The following is a 20188-nucleotide window of genomic DNA, read 5'->3' on the forward strand; positions in this document are numbered from 1 at the left end:
CTTCGAGCTGTTAAATGCATTTTTGTATGCTATGTATCCCATAAGAAGGCTTACAAATGTTTTGACCCTTTGACCAAAAAGTATTTTGAGAGTATGGATGTATTTTTCTTGGAAAATCAACCTTTTTTAGCCCAAATTCTTTTCTGGGGGAGACTTCTAACCTTGAAGATAATTTGTGGGACACTTCACCTATCCCAAACATCATTGATTCTAAAATTGAGTTCTAGTCCTTAGATGCCAAGTGTGGAAAGTTCTTCTTCAGGGGGGAGAAACACTACAAACTGATTTGACAAATCGAAAACCTGAACTTCGGGTTTATACTAAAAGAAACTTGATTCAAAGGAATCGAGAACAAACAATTGATCTATCACAGGACCAATCTAATCCTTCGATGAATGATTTTGAAAATCCAGGTAACATACACTCTTCTTCCCATAATTCTCCCAGTTCTTCTCATAGTTCTCTAAGTTCTTCGCATACTTCTTTACTAGATGTCTCTAATCTTGATATTCCAATTGCCCATAGGAAAGGTACCAGTAAATGTACCAAATATCCCATTGCAAATTGTCTTTCTTATCATAGATTATTTGACAATCATAAAGCTTTCACATCCAAAATAACTAACCTGTTTGTTCCAAGGAATATACATGAGGCCCTAAATGATTTGAATTAGAAATTAGCAATGATGGAAAAGATGAATGCGCTGAAATAAAATTGTGCATGGGACATACCAAAAGATAAGAAAACAGTGGGATGCAAGTGGGTGTTCACTGTAAAATGTAAAGCTGATGGTAGTATTGAAAGATACAAGGTCAGATTGGTTGCTAAGGGGTTCACTCAGACCTATGGAGTTGATTATCAAGAAAGATTTGTTCCAGTTGTTAAAATTAATTCTATTAGAATTTTGCTATCTGTTGCAGTTAATTTTGATTGGCCTCTTTATCAACCTAATGTTAAGAATACCTTTCTCAATGGGGATCTTGAAGAAGAGGTATTTATGGACTTGCCACCGGGTTTTGAGGTGGATCTCGGGATTAACAAAGTTTGCAAGTTAAAGAAAAGCATTATATGGCCTTAAACAATCTCCTAAAGCCTGGTTTGAACGTTTTAAAATAGGCGTCAAAAGTTATGGATTCAGTTAAAGTCAAGCTGATTATACTATGTTTTATAGACATACAGGAATGACAAGGTGGTTGTTTTGATAGTGTATGTTGATGATATCATACTTATAGGTAATGATGAGACAAAACTGGCTTTCGTGAAGGAAAAACTAGCTAATGATTTCCAAATCAATGACCTAGGAACGTTAAAGTATTTCCTAGGCATGGAGTTTGCTAGGTCCAAAAGTGGCATTCTTGTCAACCAAAGGAAGTATATTCTTGGTCTACTGAAAGAGACAAGTTTACTTGGCTGCAAGGTAGTAGAAACTTCGATTAAGCAGAACCTGAAACTGGAAGCTGCAACTGAAAAAGAGAGAAGAAAAAGAAAAGTACTAGAGACTTATCGGGAGACTCATATATCTCTTTCACACGTCTTGACATCACTTTTGCAATTATTATGGTAAGTCAGTTCATGCATGCTCCTGGACCAGCTCACTTTGATGTAGTTTATAGAATCCTAAGATATTTGAAAGGTACTCCTGGAAAAGATATATTGTTTAAGAGGCATGACCACCTACATGTCAAAGTTTACACTGATGCTGAGTGGGCAAACAACACGACTAATAGAAGATCCACTTCTGGTTATTGTTCCTTTGTTGGAGGAAATCTAGTTACTTGGAGAAGTAAAAAACAGAGTGTGGTTGCAAGAAGTAGTGCAGATGCAGAATTTAGGGCATTAGCCCATAGTATTTGTGAGGGTATATGGATAAGAAGACTATTGGAAGAATTGAGAATCTCTCAGACAATGCTTATGCGCATTTATTGTGATAACAAGGTAGCAATTTCCATTGTGCACAATCTAGTCCTTCATGATAGGACGAAACATATTGAAGTTGATAAACACTTCATAAAGGAGAAGATTGGTGAAGGAATAATATGCATTCGCTATCTTTCGACAATAGAGCAAATTGCAGATGTGTTAACTAAAGGTCTCCCAAAGTGGCAATTCAATAATCTGATTTACAAGCTAACTATGAATGATATCTTCAAACCAACTTGAGGGGGAGTGTTGATTATTTCCTTTCTTGTTAATATTTTCATTGCTTTTTGGGATATATTTGTTGTATTCATATTTTCCTTATTTTTAATAGGTATTTCTTCTATTGACGAAACAAGATGCATTGAAACTCAAGGTTTGTTAATCAAGTAACAAAATGCTCTCCCCTCTCTCCTCCCTTTCTCCTTCCCCCCGCGCCCTCCTTCCGACCACCCCACCGGAGCTCATCATGTCCTCCCTTGCCTTCCTTCCCCTTGACCGCCTCCCTCACCCTCTCCCTTCCGCTCACCCTCCGGCCCCTTCCCTCCTCCCGATCTTTTTTTGTACCCTGTTTCTGCCCTGTTTCCAGCCATGGCCTTTAAATCCTGCCGCATCCTTGACCACACCTTCCTTATGGGGCAAGAAGGATACGACTTCCTTTTAAAAGATTTAAAGAAAGGATAGTCCATTCTTCTCTCCTTAACCTCAACTAATTGGCTCTTTGAGAGTTTTCGCAGACTTCTATATGGTTCCACCTTTGAATTCCTCTTATTAAAGGAAAGAGTTGATCAAAGCTTCATAAGGTTGGCCAAATTTCGTGCAAAGGAGAAATGGTTTGTAGAATGTGCTGTTTGGCCAATCATAGGAGGAAGAAAGAATATCCATATCCTGTTTGACAATGAAAAAGCAGGTTGCCAAGATTTTAAGGATATGATCGAAGGCTGCATCCAAAATTTCAGAGCACCCCTTGATTTCCAGGTTAGTTCTCCTTCACTTTGTCCCTCCCCTAAACAGAGGCCGGTCAGTAGTATCAGTCCAACTCTCCCCTCTTGTGGTATTTCCTCTCCCGAACCTTTAGAAGCCTATAAACCCCTGCTCCCCCTGGTTTCTCCTTTTTCACCCTCCCTTGTTTGACCCTCGAAGAAGCAGAGTAACCACTCTTTCTGGACGCAGAAGAATTGTGATGTTTTGCCTGAAGATTTTAGTAATTTATGGATTATTTCAAGACTTCTTGCATCAAATGGGTGAAAGGAAATTGCCAAAGAACTAAGTATGTGTCTAGGCACCAATGTTGTCATCAACCCTCTGTTTGCAGACAAGGCTCTCATCAAACTCAGTCAAGGAGACGTCACCGAAAAAGTGCCATTACAGGGCAAATGGATTAAGTATGGCCCTTTTCATCTTCTACTGGAAAAATGGAACCCTTTTAGTCATGGAAGGCCTTCAGTAATGCAAGGTTATGGGGGATGGATTGCAATAAAAAAACCTTCCCCTAGATTATTGGTGTAGAAGTACCTTCAAGGCAATCGAGGCTTATTTTGGTGGACTAACTGTAATTGCTTCAGAAACTCTTAATCTCATCAACTGTTTAGGAGCTAAAATTCAAGTTAGGAAAAATCTATGTGGATTCATGCCAGCCACCATTGAAATTAAGGATGAAATTCGTGGAAGTTTTTACTTAAATTTTGGTGATATAACTTGCTGTCATCAGTCTACAAAACTACTTTTAAAGTTCTGTTTAAGGACTTCTTGAACCCAATAGATTTAATTCGAATACAAGAAGCCCTGAAGGATGAAGATGCCACTTCCCAAATTGATTTAATTGATTTATCCGATTGGTCCTTCCTATTGTCAACCAAATCGAAGCCAAAGTTCTCAAGAAGTCCAAACGTAAAAGCAGAAAAGGAGTTCCACAAGCCACAGACTTCGAAATTCAATAGGGGAGAATCAGGGGAAGTCGAAAAGCCACCACCTTTGGGTTTAGTCAGTAATAACTCAGAATTTCAAAAGTCTTCATTGTCGAAAGAGGAGTTAAACCGTCCGTTAAGCCTTGACGAAGGAAATCTGTCAAGGATGGAAGTTGAAAAGTCCCCCTCCCCTGCCTTGCAGCTGCAGTCCTACGAGAGGAATTTTTTTAAGCTAAAGGAAGTCGAAAAGTCCTCTGACTTAAATGCATCACCAGCTAAAGCACCTAGTGTAAGTACTAAGGCCCCTCGTGTTCCACAGCCCGACTTTAACCCGCTTGCTGCCATTAAGAAGAAAGAGAAGGGATTCCCAGCCGACTTCTCACTTATTGAATCTGAAAAGACACTCGCGCCAAAAAGAAAAAAGAAAACAAAGTAATTTCTCCCTTGCAACGTGGTGCTCCCTTCAGCCTCTTCCTCTTCCGAGCATGCCTTAACCATGTCCGAACCCCAAGCGACCCTCAAACCTTCTTCTTCTCCCGCCCCCTGCCTCAGCACATCTCCCCTGCCCCTCCCTGCTCTACCTGATCACCCGTTTCCTCTGCCATTACTACCCTCAAGCAACTCCCCCTCTTACACCGCCCCCCTCTGTTCTAACAGAGCAGCCGATTCCTCTGCCTATGAGTCCCACAAGCATCCTCCTCCTTTTAGCACTAAACCACCCCCTAAACCCTGCAAAGCAAACCATAAGCGGCTGCACAGAGCACGCCACCCCTCTTGCCTCTTCAAGACTTTTCCCAAACATTTTATTAGAAGAAAATATCTGAAGGAATATTCCAAAAGCCTCGGCTTCACCCCCAAATGAGTGTCTGGTCAGCTCCAAGAAGCCAGGAACCTTCATTTCCAGAACACCCTCTTTTTACCAGGTCAGAATGTCAAATTTCTCTCCCCCCACCCAATCCGGAGGGCCCATTCCTGAAAAGAACTCCCAATTTTCCCTCAGAAGCTTCAGTAATTAAAGAGAAGGATTGCCCTCTCGACTCCTCTTTCAGTATTAGTAGTGAGGAAACTGATTGGATCAGCAATTTAGGAGACCAAGAAGAGTCAAAAACAGAAGCACCCTTGCTTGTTGACCTAAATACTCTGTTTCAACCAGAGGAGGACATTATTCCTGAGGTAAAAGCTCTCAGCCCTGCCCACCCCGCCCCCCATCAACCTCTTCTGACCTCCCAACACATCTATTAAGCATAATCACTGATTGCAACCTAATTCTGGATTGAATTTCAGTTGGCCCTGAACCCTGATTTCGAAAAAGATGAAGATAGTGTCCTGGAATACAATAGGCCTCAAAGATAGTAATAAAAGGCTGGCCCTTAAACGATTCCTAAAGAAAATTAACCCCTCAATAGTGCTAATTCAAGAATCCAAAAAAGAAAATTTTGATGCAAGTTTTATTAAATCTATTTGGAGTTTCAAAGATGTTGGATGAGATTTTGTTGAATCTTTTGGTGCTTCTGGCGGGTTGTTGACAATGTGGGACACAAATATGATTTCGGTATTAGAAACCCTTAAAGGTGGTTACTCCCTTTCAATAAAATGTACCACTATTTGTAAAAAGATTTGTTGGGTCACTAATGTTTATGGGCCAACTGACTACAAAGAAAGAAAATTTGTGTGGGAAGAACTACTTTCCTTGGTAGCTTACTGTGAAGAGGCATGGTGCATGGGTGGTGATTTTAATATCACAAGATGGGCACATGAGAGATTCCCCTTGGGTCAAAGTACAAGAGGTATGAGAAAATTTAATAAGTTCATTGAGCAAGCAAAACTCATGGAAATTCGGTTGAGTAATGGGAACTTCACTTGGTCAAGGGAAGGTAACACTGTTTCAAGATCCTTACTAGACCAGTTTTTTATATCAAAAGAATGGGATGAGTTATTTGAAAACTCTAGAACCAATAGACAAGCCCGAATTTTTTCAAATCACTACCCAATTTTACTAGAGGCCAGTTCTTTCAGCTGGGGTCCCTCACCTTTCAGGTTTTGCAATAGCTGGTTACTCAACAAAGAATGCATCCAAATCATAGAAAAAGCATGGTTTGACAGTAAAACGCATGGATGAGCTGGATTTGTACTAAATCAGAAGCTGAAAGAAGTCAAAACAGCAGTAAAAAAGTGGCATTACAGCTTTAAGGAAGAACTAAAAAAGAAAGAGGAGAGGCTGCTAGCAGAAATTGAAAAATGGGACACTCTTGTTGAGATTTCCCCCCTTTCCAGCAGTGACTATGCAGTTTGGGCTTCATCAAAATTAGAACTTATGGCCTTATATAAGCTGGAAGAAATCAACCTATTACAGAAAAGCAAGTTAAATTGGCTCAAGCAGGGAGATGAGAATACAAGTTTTTTCCATAGATTCTTAGCAGCAAAAAAGAGGAAAAACTTTATAAATGAGTTAGTTGATGAGCAAGGAGTGCCAACAAAGTCGACTGCAGAAATTGAAAACCTAATAATCAATTATTACAGCAGTCTTTTTCTAAAATCCCTAGGGCAGAGGCATCTTCCAATAAACCTAGATTGGCCTTGTGTGAATTTGAATCAGAATCTTTTCTTGCAAACTAATTTTTCAGCCACAGAAATCTTCTCAGCTATAAAAGCCCTTGGCAAAAGCAAAGCTCCAGGCCTCGACGGCTTCACTTCAAAATTCTTGCTGAAATTTTGGTCTCTTCTAAAGTCAAGCTTCCAAGATACCTTTGATGACTTCTACAAGAATGGTAAGATCAATGCTTGCATAAAGGAGAACTTCATATGTTTGATTCAAAAGAAGAAAGTAGCAATTAAGGTCAGTGATTACAGACCCATTAGCTTAACCTCCTTAATATACAAAGTCATTGCTAAGGTGCTAGCTGAGAGATTGAAAGGGATTATGCCCAACATTATTGCTCCCTCCCAATGTGCATTCATAGAAGGAAGACAATTTTTGGATCCCATCCTTATAGCCAATGAAGCTGTTGGAGAGTGTAGAGCAAAAAAGGAGGGATGGATCCTTAAACTTGATATGGAAAAAGCATTTGACCGAGTCGATTGGGATTTTCTAGAAAAAGTGTTAAGATCCAAGGATTTCAATCAGAAATGGATAGAATGGCAGAAATGGATAGAATGGATCATGGGATGTGTAAAAAACCCACTTTACTTGATCTTCATTAATGGGAGACCAAAGGGAAGAGTGGTTGCTTCAAGAGGGCTAAGGCAAGGTGATCCCCTCTCCCCTTTCCTTTATCTTCTAGTCAGTGAAGTATTGAGTGCTTTAATTTCCAGATTCAATCAATCCGGCATTATTGAAGGTTTTATGGTAGGCAAGGAGCAAGTTCAAGTCTCCATACTCCAATTCGCGGATGATACCTTACTGTTTTGTAAATATGACAGTTCTATGCTTTTAAAACTTAAACATGCAGTGGAGTTCTTTGGATGGTGTTCAGGGCAAAAGGTAAATTGGGATAAATCAGCCCTCTATGACATCAATGTGGACGACAGTGACCTCTTTAATACAACAACATCTTTGAATTGTTCGGCTGACCATCTTCCTTTTTATTACCTAGGGTTGCCTCTAGGGGGTTACCCGAAAAGAGCCTCCTTTTGGCAGCCGGTCCTAGACAAAGTGCAGGCTAAGCTTGACAAATGGAAGAGATTTAATCTCTCTAGGGGAGAAAGAGCCATTCTATGCACTTCAGTCCTCTCAAACCTTCCAATTCATTACATGGCCATCTTCCTCATGCTTGAAGGAGTAGTATCTAAATTGGAAAGGATAATACAAAGCTTCTTTAGGGAAGGCAACAAGGGCAGCAAGCAAAATCACTTGGTTAAATGGGAATTGGTTCAAAAACCTATAGCAGATGGTGGTCTAGGCCTTGGTGGTTTCAAATCTATGAATATTGCACTCCTTGCTAAATGGGGACATAGATTTTTCAACGAGGAAAACTCTCTTTGGGGCAAAGTTATAAGAAGTATTCATGGTAAAGATGCATTTGATCGGCATACAGCAGGAAAAGGGGGTAGAAGCTTGAAAAGTCCATGGATTAGCATCTCAAAGACTTGGCTTAAGGTAGATTCTTTGGCCACTTTCAAACTTGGTAATGGCAGCCAAATTGCATTCTGGTTAGACACTTGGGAAGGATCTTCTCCTTTCAGCACCCTTTATCCAAGCTTATTCAGAATCACCATACTTCCCAGTGGTTCAGTTACTAATCATTGGGATAGTAGCATGGCTTCTTGGTCCATCACCTTCTGAAGGATGCTCAAAGATGAAGAAGTGTTGGCTTTCCAGGTCTTGTTGGAGGAAATTGTAAGTAGAAGTCCTCACTCTTTTGATAAAAGAGTGTGGTCCATCTCAACCACTGGCCTCTACACCGTTAAATCCCTTAAAGTACACCTAACACCCTTCTCCCCTTTGGAAAAAGCCCATCTTCTCGGCTATTTGGAAAACAAAGAGTCCAAGAAGAGTCAATATTCTCATTTGGATTATGCTTTTCGGTCAGCTGAATGTAGCTGAAGTTCTTCAAAGAAAACAACCAGCATCCTCCCTCAGCTTGTCTGTTCTATCCCCAACACAGTGAGGACTCCCTTCACCTCTTCTTTACATGCCCTTATTCAGATTGGTGCTGGAAAAAACTGCTGTGTTTTTTCAACTTTTCATGGATCTTGTGCAATGATTTCAAAAGCAATGTATTACAACTCCTAGCCGGCCCTAATCTCCACAACTCCACACGTCTACTATGGTGTAATGCAATAAAAGCCCTCTTGGCAGACCTTTGGTTTGAAAGAAATCAAACGATTTTCCATAACAAAGCTATTAGATGCCAAGACCGTTTTGAAGCCGCCCGCCGTCAAGCCTCCTCTCCGATCCCTTCCTTGCCTATAGTCTTTCATATTTCAATCTCAACTGGGGGGCCTTCATCTTCAAACCCCCCCCCCCACACACACACACACATTTACTTTAAACTTTTTATTTATTTCCATAAGTTTTAGGCCACTGTGTTGGTTCTGTTTTTAGATCTTTATTTTCGATCGTACTACGGTTATTGTTCCCTCATTTTGTAATCTTGTTATTGTCTTTCCCAGTTATGGGTTTGATTTGGAAGTGATGAGGGTGCTAAGGGAGTGTCAACCTAGTTGAGACGTCCGGGTGCACCTTCTGATCCTTATAGAAGCACTTGTATTCCTGTTTTGCTCATTGTATAACTCTCTTGTATTATGAGCCTTAGCTCTTCTCTATTTATTAATATAATGAACCGTTTCCTTTTTAAAAAAAAGGGTATTTCTTCTATTTAAGAAAACCTTTTCTTTCTATGGGAAATAAGAGAAAAAAATACTTTTTACAATCATCAAATGTCAAAATCAGCATCATCCTCACCTAAATCTAAGGCTGAATAAAAAATATTTAGGGTGCATGCCTTTGTTGGGCCTTTTTCTGTGGGCTTAGATGGTGGGTTATAACGTTATAAGCATATTTGTTGAAAAAAGAAAATAAAAAAGAACAATATGTTATTTTAATCAGGCGCATGCCTTGGACTAAGCAAGACGACCAAAGGCGTAGCAGGGTGAGCACATGATTGAAATTGCTTTAAAAAAGTCGCTTTCCCCAGCTGCATACAAGGTGCAAAGGCCCTCAAGCGCATCGCCTCTTGCCTTAGGTGCTGCTCGGGGTTGCCTCAACAGCACCGAGTTAAATCAGTTCTTTGTAACTGGCTTTCTCTTTCAATCATGGGAGAGTTGTATGGTAGGTCAACTTCTTGTACACCTTCTGTAACAAGCCAACATGAGCACAATCAATTGACATAGAAAATGCATATCGACCTCAATGTCAAAAGTTTGAATCCCCCACTCTCATGTTGAACTATTGACCTTGTGTAACAATTTGCTTAAGTGTAACATGAAACGTTTTTAGGACAGATGGATACAGTTGGAAAAATGATTGCAATGCTGCGTGTTTGAATTCCTCCTCTTGGGTTGCAACTTCTCTTGTTCAATATATTTCCATTATATTGGAGAGAGATTGAAGGGTTTGGTTGGCGACATTGATGAGGTTTTTGAGAGAGGAAAGGGAAGAAGACAATATATTCCCATTATATTGTTTAATGCAAATTGGGATTTCACTTGTTTTTGCTTTTGACCTTTTGTTTTTGTGGCTTGCAGCTCTTATTCTTGTTCTTGTGTAACTTCCTTGTAATTATAATTATACTTCAACTACTATAAACGGCAAGTGGATACCTTTTTCTTTTTAGTTCCCTTGGCTTTTTTATGTAATTTCAATAATATCAAACAAATTTTCATATATCTAAAACAAAATATTTTATGGCCTTCCACATCAATTTTTTCGTAGTTCAGAGACCAGTTTGAAATAATTAATAAAATAGGCAGATATGTGACGATTCTTCTCTGAATGATACCGTGATAGATTGTTATTTCATATTGAAGATACCAACAAACTCAAACATATAATATTCTTTTTCCCTTTCATGGAGAATGACATTTTATTGTCATGTCAGGGAACTTGGAAATTGGAAATGGATATGGCGTCCCTGGTGGATGTGCTTTCTATGGTGCTTCAAAGCCTGGAGTTGTTGCCATTGGTAAAAACCTTTTCCATTTGCTTGATTTTGATGTTGACCTCCAATCGGTTCATTTCATTATAGTCCTGCTTTCAGGAAATAACACGATTGGCCAGAAAATCCAGGGACAGGTTAGGGAAACAGAACAAAGTTCGGCTGTCAAAGCATTGCCCGAGTACCTCAAGCAGAAGCTAAGAGCTAGGGGTATTCTTAAAGAAGAGGCAGAACACAGCAATTCTGTAAGGACTGATGTGCCAAACTTCCTAAAACACACCTTGACAGTCTTATTAAATAGCCACAGACCAATTTGACCCCGTTAAACCAATATTTACCCTTCCCCCTGATGAGGAAATACTTTAATAAATTTTTTTCCCTTTTCTTATCTTTAAAAAGAAGATTTACAAAGAAAAGCTTATGCACCTAAATTTCGTTCAGATTTATGAGTAATCTTTTGGATCATGTTTGGGATTTCTAGACTTTGTGTACTTCTGATAGCAATGATAGTTCAATGGTCCTTCTCATATTCTTTATTCAATTGCTTCTCTCTTAATAATTTATGAGAACAATAACCGAACTTTAAATAACAGACAAGTTCTGATGCTATTTCAAATCAAACGTTGCAAGGAGAAAAGCTGCCTCATGGATGGGTGTGTACTGTTTGCAATTTCTTTACCTATTTTATGCAGTGTTCTCTTTGACTATCCAAACTTATGTTAGAATTGCCTATTGCAACTTATTTATTACTCTATTGGTTAATGTTCGTTAAACCATTTTTCCCTATGACGTACATGATCAAAAAATAAACTAAATCTACTTAGTTATAATGTATCATACATTTATATATTACTAGGGTGGTGTTTGCTAAAACAGTTAAGTTTGTGAAGTGAATGAGTTTTGACAGACAGAATAAATACGGAAGGTCGGTTTCCCAAGTGTGAGTGAGTATACCTAGCGTCTGGGGGACTTTATTATGGAGTTGAAGTGGCCATTACCATCTTAGGGACTTTGGGGGTTTTACTTTTTGTAATTCTTTGTATAATATAAGGTTGTAGGTAACCTTAGGATTTTGGGCAGCAGATACATTATCAACTCCAGAGGGAATAGTGTACCTTTTTTGATAAAAAAAAAGAAAAATAAAAATTAAGGGTAAAATATACTTTTGGTCCCTCAAATTTGAACTTAATTCAGTTTGATTCTTGAGTTTTCAAAACTAATACTTTTAGTTTTTAAGATTTGAATTTAGTTTTTATTTGATCCTTGAGGTTTTAAAAGCGACGCGTCTAGTTTTTGAGATCTAAATTTGATTCCTAGTTTGTCCCTAAAGTTTGAAGTTAGTTCCTAATGCCTAAGTATAGAAAATAAGAAATAAAAAAATGATTCTAGCAATATCTAGTCAACATAATGTAATTGAAATGATATCATTCTGTTATATCAACTAGCGGACAACTCTACTTAGGGACTGTAAAACTCTTAGGTTTGAGAAAGAATCAGAATGCTCTATTCATTCACCAAAGATATGAATATATACAAGTGTACAAAGCATAGAAAAGGAAAATATCACAAAATATTTACAAGAATGGAAAACCCTAACTATAGAATTATAACACTCCCCCTCAAGTTGGAGCATATATGTTAATCATGCCCAACTTGTTACACTAGATAATCTATACGTCTTCCATCCAATGCTTTCGTGAAGATATCTCCTAATTGTTCTTTAGTCTTCACATATCTTGTAGATACCAACCCTTGTTGAATTTTCTCACGTACAAAATGGTAATCAACTTCAATATGTTTAGTCCTTTCATGAAATACTGGATTAGACGCAATATGAAGTGCTGCTTGATTATCACACCACAACTTTGTCGGTGTGGTGATTTCAAATCCCAACTCAACAAGAAGTTCATAAATCCGAACTCAACAAGAAGTTCATAAATCCAAATCAATTCACACACAGATTGTGCCATTGCTCTATATTCTGATTCTGTACTTGAATGTGACACCACATTTTTCTTCTTATTCTTCCAAGAAATCAAATTACCACAAAAAAAAAAAAATAAAACACAATACCCTGATGTTGATCTTCTGTCTTCTTTAGATCCTGCCCAATCGGCGTCTGAGAAACATTCAATATTAGTATGACCATAATCCTTATATAATAAACCACACCTGGGAGTAGCCTTCAAATAACAAATAATCTGTTCCAATGCAGCTCAATGATCAGCTGTAGGACATGACATGTACTGACTCACAATACTTACTGAATAGGCTATGTCGGGTCGAGTCACTGTAAGGTAATTAAGTTTTCTCACTAACCTCCTATATCTTTCAGGATCTTTTAGCAATTCTCCATCTTTTGTGAGCTGTAAGTTTGGCATCATTGGGGTACTACATGGCTTAGCCCCTAGCTTTCCTGTTTCAGTCAACAAATTAAGTACATATTTTTTTCTGTGATAATAGAATTCTTTTCTTGCTTCTTATTACCTCAATTCCTAAGAAGTATTTCAACATGCCCAAATCTTTTGTATGGAATTGACTATGAAGAAAGGTCTTTAGAGACTAAATACCTAAAGCATCATCACCAGTAATCACAATATCATCCACATATATGACTAACAAGATGACACCACCCTCAGATCTCTTAAAAAAGACCGAATGATCTGACCTGCTCTTCCGCATTCCAAAGCTTTCAATCACCTGATTAAATTTACCAAACCAAGCTCGTGGGTCTGCTTTAATCCATACAAGGATTTACGAAGGCGACACACCGTTCCATTCTCCCCTTGAGCAACAAACCCTGGTGGTTGTTCCATATACACCTCTTCTTAAAGATCACCATAAAGAAATGCATTTTTAATATCAAGTTAATGTAAAGGCCAACGATTGATTGAAGCTAATGAAATAAACAACCTCACAGATGCCATTTTTACTGTAGGAAAAAAAGTATCAGCATAGTCAACGCCATAAGTTTGTGCGTAGCTTTTCGCTACGAGGCGCGCTTTTAACCGAGCAACAGAACCATCAGGATTGACTTTAACTGCAAACACCCATTTGCAACCGATAGCCTTCTTTCCTGCAAGGAGAGAAATTAAATCCCAAGTACAATTATCATCTAAGACAGTCATCTCCTCCACCATTGCGGCACACCAACCAGGATGAGACAAAGCCTCATGAACAGTTTTCGGGATGGATACAGACTCTAAGGATGCAATGAATGAACATGTGGAAGGCGACAAATGGCTATATGAAAAAAAAAAAAAGAAATAGGATGAGCACATGTACGTTTACCTTTACAAAGAGCAATGAATCACTCGTTTCTGGATCCAATGATGAAGAAGACTTTGGTACAGGGCTTGGAACCGAAGGAGGTTGTCGTGGAGTATAGACCTTAATGGTGGGTGGAAGAGTAGATGTAGCCACAGGTAGAGATGAATCAGGAAGAGGATCGGAGGGAGAAATAACTGTGTAGACAAGGAAATCATCCTCTAATTCCTAATGCTCCCCCCGACTCTTATTCGAAGAGTAAGATGGTGATGAAAAAAATGGGGTATGTTAAAAAAACGTGATATCAGGAGAGACGAAATATTTATTTAGACTAGGACAATAACACCGATACCCCTTTTGGACATGGAAATAACCAAGGAAAATACATTTTAAGGACTTTGGATCCAGCTTGATATGCTGAGGTCGAACATCCCGAACAAAGTAGGTACAACCAAATATTTTAGGTGGAATGGGAAACAAATGTTGCTTGGGGCATAAAGTACGAAAAGGTATCTCACCCTTAAGAATGGAAGAGGGCATGCGATTTATCAAGAAACAAGCCGTGGAAACAACATCAGCCTAAAAGGATTTTGGAACATGCATCTGAAACATCAAAGCTCTGGTTGTCTCAAGGAGATGACGATTCTTTCGTTCTGCAACCCCATTTTGAGATCGAGTATTGACACAAGAAGATTGATGAAGAATGCCATGGGCATCTAAATAAGACTTGAGTGTATGAGAGAAATATTCCTTAGCATTATCACTCCGTAGGATTTGAAGAGCACCACTAACTGAGTTTGAATTTCAGCATGGAAGTTACGAAAATGAGAAAGTAACTCAGAACGACTTTTCATTAAATATAACCACGTAACACGAGAATAGTCATCGACAAATGTAACTGTTGAAATACGTTAAATTAGCCCTAAGAGCATTTTTGTCTTTTTACTATATTTGCTAAATTAGGGTTTCACATTATTCTATTTATATCTAAGGTTGGGTCTATTGTAAACAAGACATAAAAATAATAAGTTCTTTTCTACCGTGGTTTTTCTTCCTTGAATTAGGGTTTTCCACGTAAACTCCTTGTGTCGTCTTCTTTCCCTATTTCAATATGGTATCAGAGCAAGGTGATGAAACCCTAGCCCCGGTAGAAGAAACTCAGTCATCAAACTTGATAGGTGAAGGTACGCTGAATAATGAGGCTGTGATTCAAGCAGCGGTTGACCGCTATCTCCGAACCATCATCCCAGGTGGCTCAGCCGAACAGATCCAGCTGGCGAGCCGAACAGCAGGTGGTGGGATTGCTCCAGCTGGCGCGCTGATTAACTTCCAGTCTCAGCCGTTCCACATGAACACCATCGATCGGATCCTTCCAGCCGAACAGCAGGTGGTGGTGGAAGGTCACGCCTTCCAGCCGGCACACGAGATCGGGTCACAACCGATCGGACCCTCAACTTCGCACACAACCGTCTCAGCCTCGCACGTTCTCCAGCCGGCGCACACGATCGATCTACAGCCGGTAGGTATCTCGGCGTCGCACAGAATTGGATCTACACCAGACGGTCATGGGCTTGCTCCAGCTGCCGGGTCGGGTCAGATCGGCGCAATTTCTTCCGCTTCGCAGCAGATCGCCGAGCCGTTCATCTGTTACCCACCATCACAGCCGTCTGGGAGCAGCGCCGGTCACGGGTTGCCGAACTTTGCTGCTGGTGGACTTCCAGCAGTAGCTTCTTCACAGTATCATGGTGGACAGCCTCTTCCTCATGTATATCCAGTTCAGCCCCAGTTTCGAATGGGTGAGTCCATTGAAGAAAATCCCATGGTATTTAGACAGAAAAATTCCAGATCTGAATCTCATGGGGAACTCCAACAACAATTAGCTAGTCTTCAGCAACAGATGGTCGCCCTGGGAGCTCGATTGAATGGCCATGATTCTTCCCCGATGTATTCAGAAAATCCGGTATCAATGTTTCCTACTCCAACTTCTAATCTTTTATCTGGAACAATTGGAAATTCTGCAGGAATGATCACGGGAGAGAAGTTGAATGGGCAAAATTACTTCTCTGGGTCCCAAACCATTAAAATGGTTCTTGAGGGACGCCATAAGTTTGGATATTTAACTGGAGAGATACCACGACCGAATCCTGGGGATCCTCAAGAGCGTGTCTGGAAGGCAGAGGATTCTTTGCTCCGCTCAATGTTAATTAGTAGTATGGAACCACAAATCGGGAAACCCTTACTCTATTCAGCCACTGCCCGAGATATTTGGGATGCAGTCCGAAGGTTATATTCGAGGCGTCAGAACGCATCCCGCCTGTATACTCTAAGTAAACAGGTTCACGAATGCAAACAAGGGAGCATGGATGTAACGTCATACTTCAGCAAGATGTCATTGTTATGGCAAGAAATGGATCTATGTCGGGAAATCATCTGGACCTGCCCACAAGATGGAATTCAATACTCCAAGATAGAAGAGGTTGAGCGTGTGTATGATTTTCTTGCCGGGCTACACCCCAAATTTGATACAGTTCGCAGTAGAATACTAGGGCAGAAACCAATTCCGTCTCTCATGGAGGTATGTTCAGAAGTTAGATTGGAAGAAGATAGATCGAGTGCAATGAACGGGCCAAGTGGTACCACTATAAAGTCAGCTGCCTTCGGGGTGAAGTCCGTTGGAGCTGATGGTGACAAGCAGAATAGTAAAACACCCCCAGTTTGTGAGCATTGTAAAAAACAGTGGCACACGAAGGATCAGTGCTGGAAATTGCATGGTCGCCCTCCAAATGGTAAACGTCGCCCTCCGAATGACAAGTCGAAATCTGGGCGTGCTCTAGTGGGTGAATCAATTGAGGGGGCTGCACAACCTCAGACACAACCTCCAGTGACTAATCCTGGTGATTCAGGTACCGTAGGAATCGGAACAGTTGCTCAATCAGGTAACCCTCAATCCTTTAGTTTCCTTGCTGAGGGGAATGAGTTATGGATTCTAGATTCAGGAGCAACCGATCACTTGACTGGCTCATCCGACCGGTTTCTCTCATACTATCCAAGTGCTGGAAATGAGAGGATTCGAATTGCGGATGGGTCCTTCGCTCCTGTTGCTGGAAAAGGCAGACTGTCACCATTTCAGGGATTAACTCTGCAAAATGTCTTACATGTGCCCAAAATTTCTTACAACTTATTATCAATAAGCAAAATAACAAAAGATTTGAACTGTAGAGTTGTCTTCTCACCAGATACTGCTTTGTTTCAGGACTTGAGCTCCGGGAGGACGATTGGCACTGCCCGATATGACAGAGGCCTATATTTCCTTTCTACAGATGCTTCCTCCAGAAGCTTGTTTAGGACTAGTCTTTTATCTTGGTTTGCTATATCTGAAACAGATTATTTATTGTGGCATTTTCGTCTTGGACATCCTAGTTTTCAATATATGCGGTATTTGTTTCCTCATTTATTCCATAATGTGAATGTTTCTTCATTATCTTGTGATGTCTGTATACGTGCTAAACAACCTCGCGTGTCATTTGTTTCTCAGCCCTATAAGCCTACCCAACCTTTCCACCTGGTCCACAGTGATGTTTGGGGTCCCTCGAGCATCGCTACCCTGTCTGGTAAACGGTGGTTTGTAACTTTCATTGATGACCATACCCGACTTACATGGGTATATCTCCTTGCTGATAAGTCCGAGGTTTTATCTACCTTCAAACAGTTCTATACCACTGTATTAACACAGTTTAACACAAAGATCGCCATTCTCCGAAGTGACAATGGTCGTGAGTTTGTCAACCACACCTTCCAGGAATTCCTAGTGTCAAAAGGGATCATCCATCAAAACTTGTGTGCATATACTCCACAACAAAATGGGGTAGCTGAACGAAAAAATCGCCATCTAATTGAAGTTGCTCGTTCCTTGATAATTCCAGCGTCTCTTCCTTCGTACCTGTGGGGAGATGCGATTCTTATCGCAGCTCATCTAATTAATAGAATGCCTTCACGAGTTCTAAAGTTTCAAACCCCTCTTGAGTGCTTCAAAGAGTCCTATCAGTCTACCCGTCTTATTCCTGAGGTTCCTCTTCGTGTGTTTGGGTGTACAGCCTTTGTTCATACTCATGGTCCACACCGAACTAAGTTTGCTCCACGAGCTAAAACATGTGTGTTTGTCGGGTATCCCCTTCATCAGCGAGGCTATAAATGCTTTCATCCATCTTCCAGAAAATATTTTGTCACTATGGATGTCACGTTCTTTGAAGACAAACCGTTCTTTCCCGTTAGTCATCTTCAGGGGGAGACCACGAATGAAGAGACTAACAATTCCACGTACTCCATACCCATTAGCCTCAACCTTGAGCCTAGTCCGAATATTCCTGAACCTGAGCTTAGTCCCAATATTCCTGGACCTAGTCTACCTAGTCTTGAACCTAATTCTGCTCCTGTTGTTCCCGTGTCGGTTTTCCTACTAAACAAGTGCCCTGGATAACATATTATAGGAGGAATCTCAGAAAGGAAATTCAGGAAACCTCTGGTGTTCCATCGGAAAGTGTCCAAGCGTCAGAACCAACACAAGTTCAAGATTCCGTTGTTTCAAAGGAGAGTCTTGAAGAAAAGTCTGGGAACATGGAAAATGACGAAATGAGCTCAGAGAAGGTTGAAATTTCAGGAAGGGATGAGATGTTGAAAGATCCTCAAGAGGATGCAGAATTGTCTCAAACGTTCGATACTGAAGAGAGACAGACGAAAACTGACAACTATGATACCACTCTGGATATGCCAATTGCTCTGAGAAAGGGAACCAGGTCATGTACAAAATACCCTTTGCATAGCTTTCTGACCTATAGTAACTTATCTCCTGTGTTTAAGGCTTTTACTACTCAGCTAGATGCTCTAACAATACCTACCAGTGTACATGCGGCCATGGAAGTTCCCGAATGGAAAGCAGCAGTAATGGAGGAAATGAGAGCTCTTGAGGCAAATAAGACTTGGGAGTTAGTAGCTCTCCCTAGAGGTCACAAAACAGTTGGTTGCAAATGGGTGTTCACAGTGAAGTATAAGTCTGACGGAACACTTGAGAGGTATAAAGCCAGGTTAGTTGCTAAAGGATTCACTCAGACGTATGAAATTGATTATTCAGAAACTTTTTCCCCAGTGGCTAAGTTAAACACGATTTGTGTTCTTCTGTCTGTCGCCGTGAATAAAGATTGGCCCCTATATCAACTAGATGTAAAGAACGCATTCCTAAATGGTGAGTTGGAAGAGGAAGTTTATATGAGTCCACCTCCAGGTTTTGAAGCTAAGTTTGGGAATCATGTTTGCAAACTTAGGAAGTCTTTATATGGGTTGAAGTAGTCTCCTAGGGCGTGGTTTGACAGGTTCACCGTGTTTGTTAAGTCCCAAGGGTTTGTTCAGGGGCATTCTGATCATACTTTGTTTACCAAAAAACCACCCTTAGGAAAGATTGCTGTGTTGGTAGTGTATGTTGATGACATCATCCTATCAGGGGATGATACGGCAGAAATTGCTAAGCTAAAACAAAGGATGGCAAGTGAATTTGAAATTAAGGATCTTGGTAGTTTAAGGTATTTTCTAGGGATGGAAGTGGCAAGATCAAAAGCAGGAATATCTGTTTCTCAGCGGAAGTACACTATGGACTTGTTAAAAGAAACAGGAATGACCGGATGCAAACCTATTGACACTCCTATTGAGGTCAATAGCAAACTGAAAAGTGTTTCGGAAGGAGTTCCTGTGAATAAGGAGAGGTATCAACGCCTAGTAGGAAAACTGATTTACTTGTCTCATACTAGACCCGACATCTCCTATGCTGTGAGTGTAGTAAGTCAGTTCATGCAGAGTCCATATGAGGAGCACATGGAAGCTGACTCGAATTTTGAGATATTTAAAGTCCACCCCTGGGAAGGGCTTGGTATTCAGGAAACATGACACACGAAGCATCGAGGCATATACGGACTCAGATTGGGCCGGATCTATGACTGATAGAAGGTCAACCTCAGGGTACTGTACCTTTGTATGGGAAAATTTGGTAACTTGGCGGAATAAAAAACAGGGTGTAGTGGCCAGAAGTAGTGCTGAGGCAGAGTATAGAGCTATGAATCTGGGAGTGTGTGAAGAAATCTGGTTGCAGAAGGTTTTATCTGATCTTCACGAGAGTAGTCCTGGGCCTATGAAGCTGTATTGTGATAATAAGACTGCCATCAGTATTGCGAATAATCCCGTACAACATGATAGAACCAAACATGTTGAAATTGATAGGCACTTTATTAAAGAAAAGTTAGACCGCGGAGCTATTTGTATTCTCTATGTACCTTCAGTCCAACAGATTGCCGATGTTTTTACGAAAGGGTTATCGAGACAGACGTTTGAAGCTTGTATTAGCAAGTTGGGTCTTGCCGATATCTATGCCCCAACTTGAAGGGGAGTGTTGAAATACGTTAAATTAGCCCTAAGGGCATTTTTGTCTTTTTACTATATTTGCTAAATTAGGGTTTC

The 20188-nt window shown here is 40.3% G+C and overlaps 1 protein-coding gene across 4 annotated transcripts in view; it reads left to right on the top strand.

The window, feature by feature from the left end:
* The window catches only part of LOC120092051 (WW domain-containing protein), an 85059-nt gene that overhangs the window by 37372 nt on the left and 27499 nt on the right, over positions 1–20188 (top strand). For 2 of the 4 annotated variants that reach the window (XM_090307452.1, XM_090307453.1), the window contains 3 exons: positions 10364–10447; positions 10511–10665; positions 11014–11073. In XM_090307452.1, coding sequence (XP_090163578.1) covers positions 10364–10447; positions 10511–10665; positions 11014–11073 — 299 coding nt within the window. The remainder of the gene's footprint in view (positions 1–10363; positions 10448–10510; positions 10666–11013; positions 11074–20188) is intronic. The other 2 variants (XM_039050244.2, XM_090307454.1) reach the window with 1 other exon arrangement.

This window comes from Benincasa hispida, chromosome 11, assembly GCF_027475165.1.
Source record: "Benincasa hispida cultivar pf3 chromosome 11, pf3_genome.v1.1, whole genome shotgun sequence".
Classification (NCBI taxonomy): Eukaryota; Viridiplantae; Streptophyta; class Magnoliopsida; order Cucurbitales; family Cucurbitaceae; genus Benincasa; species Benincasa hispida.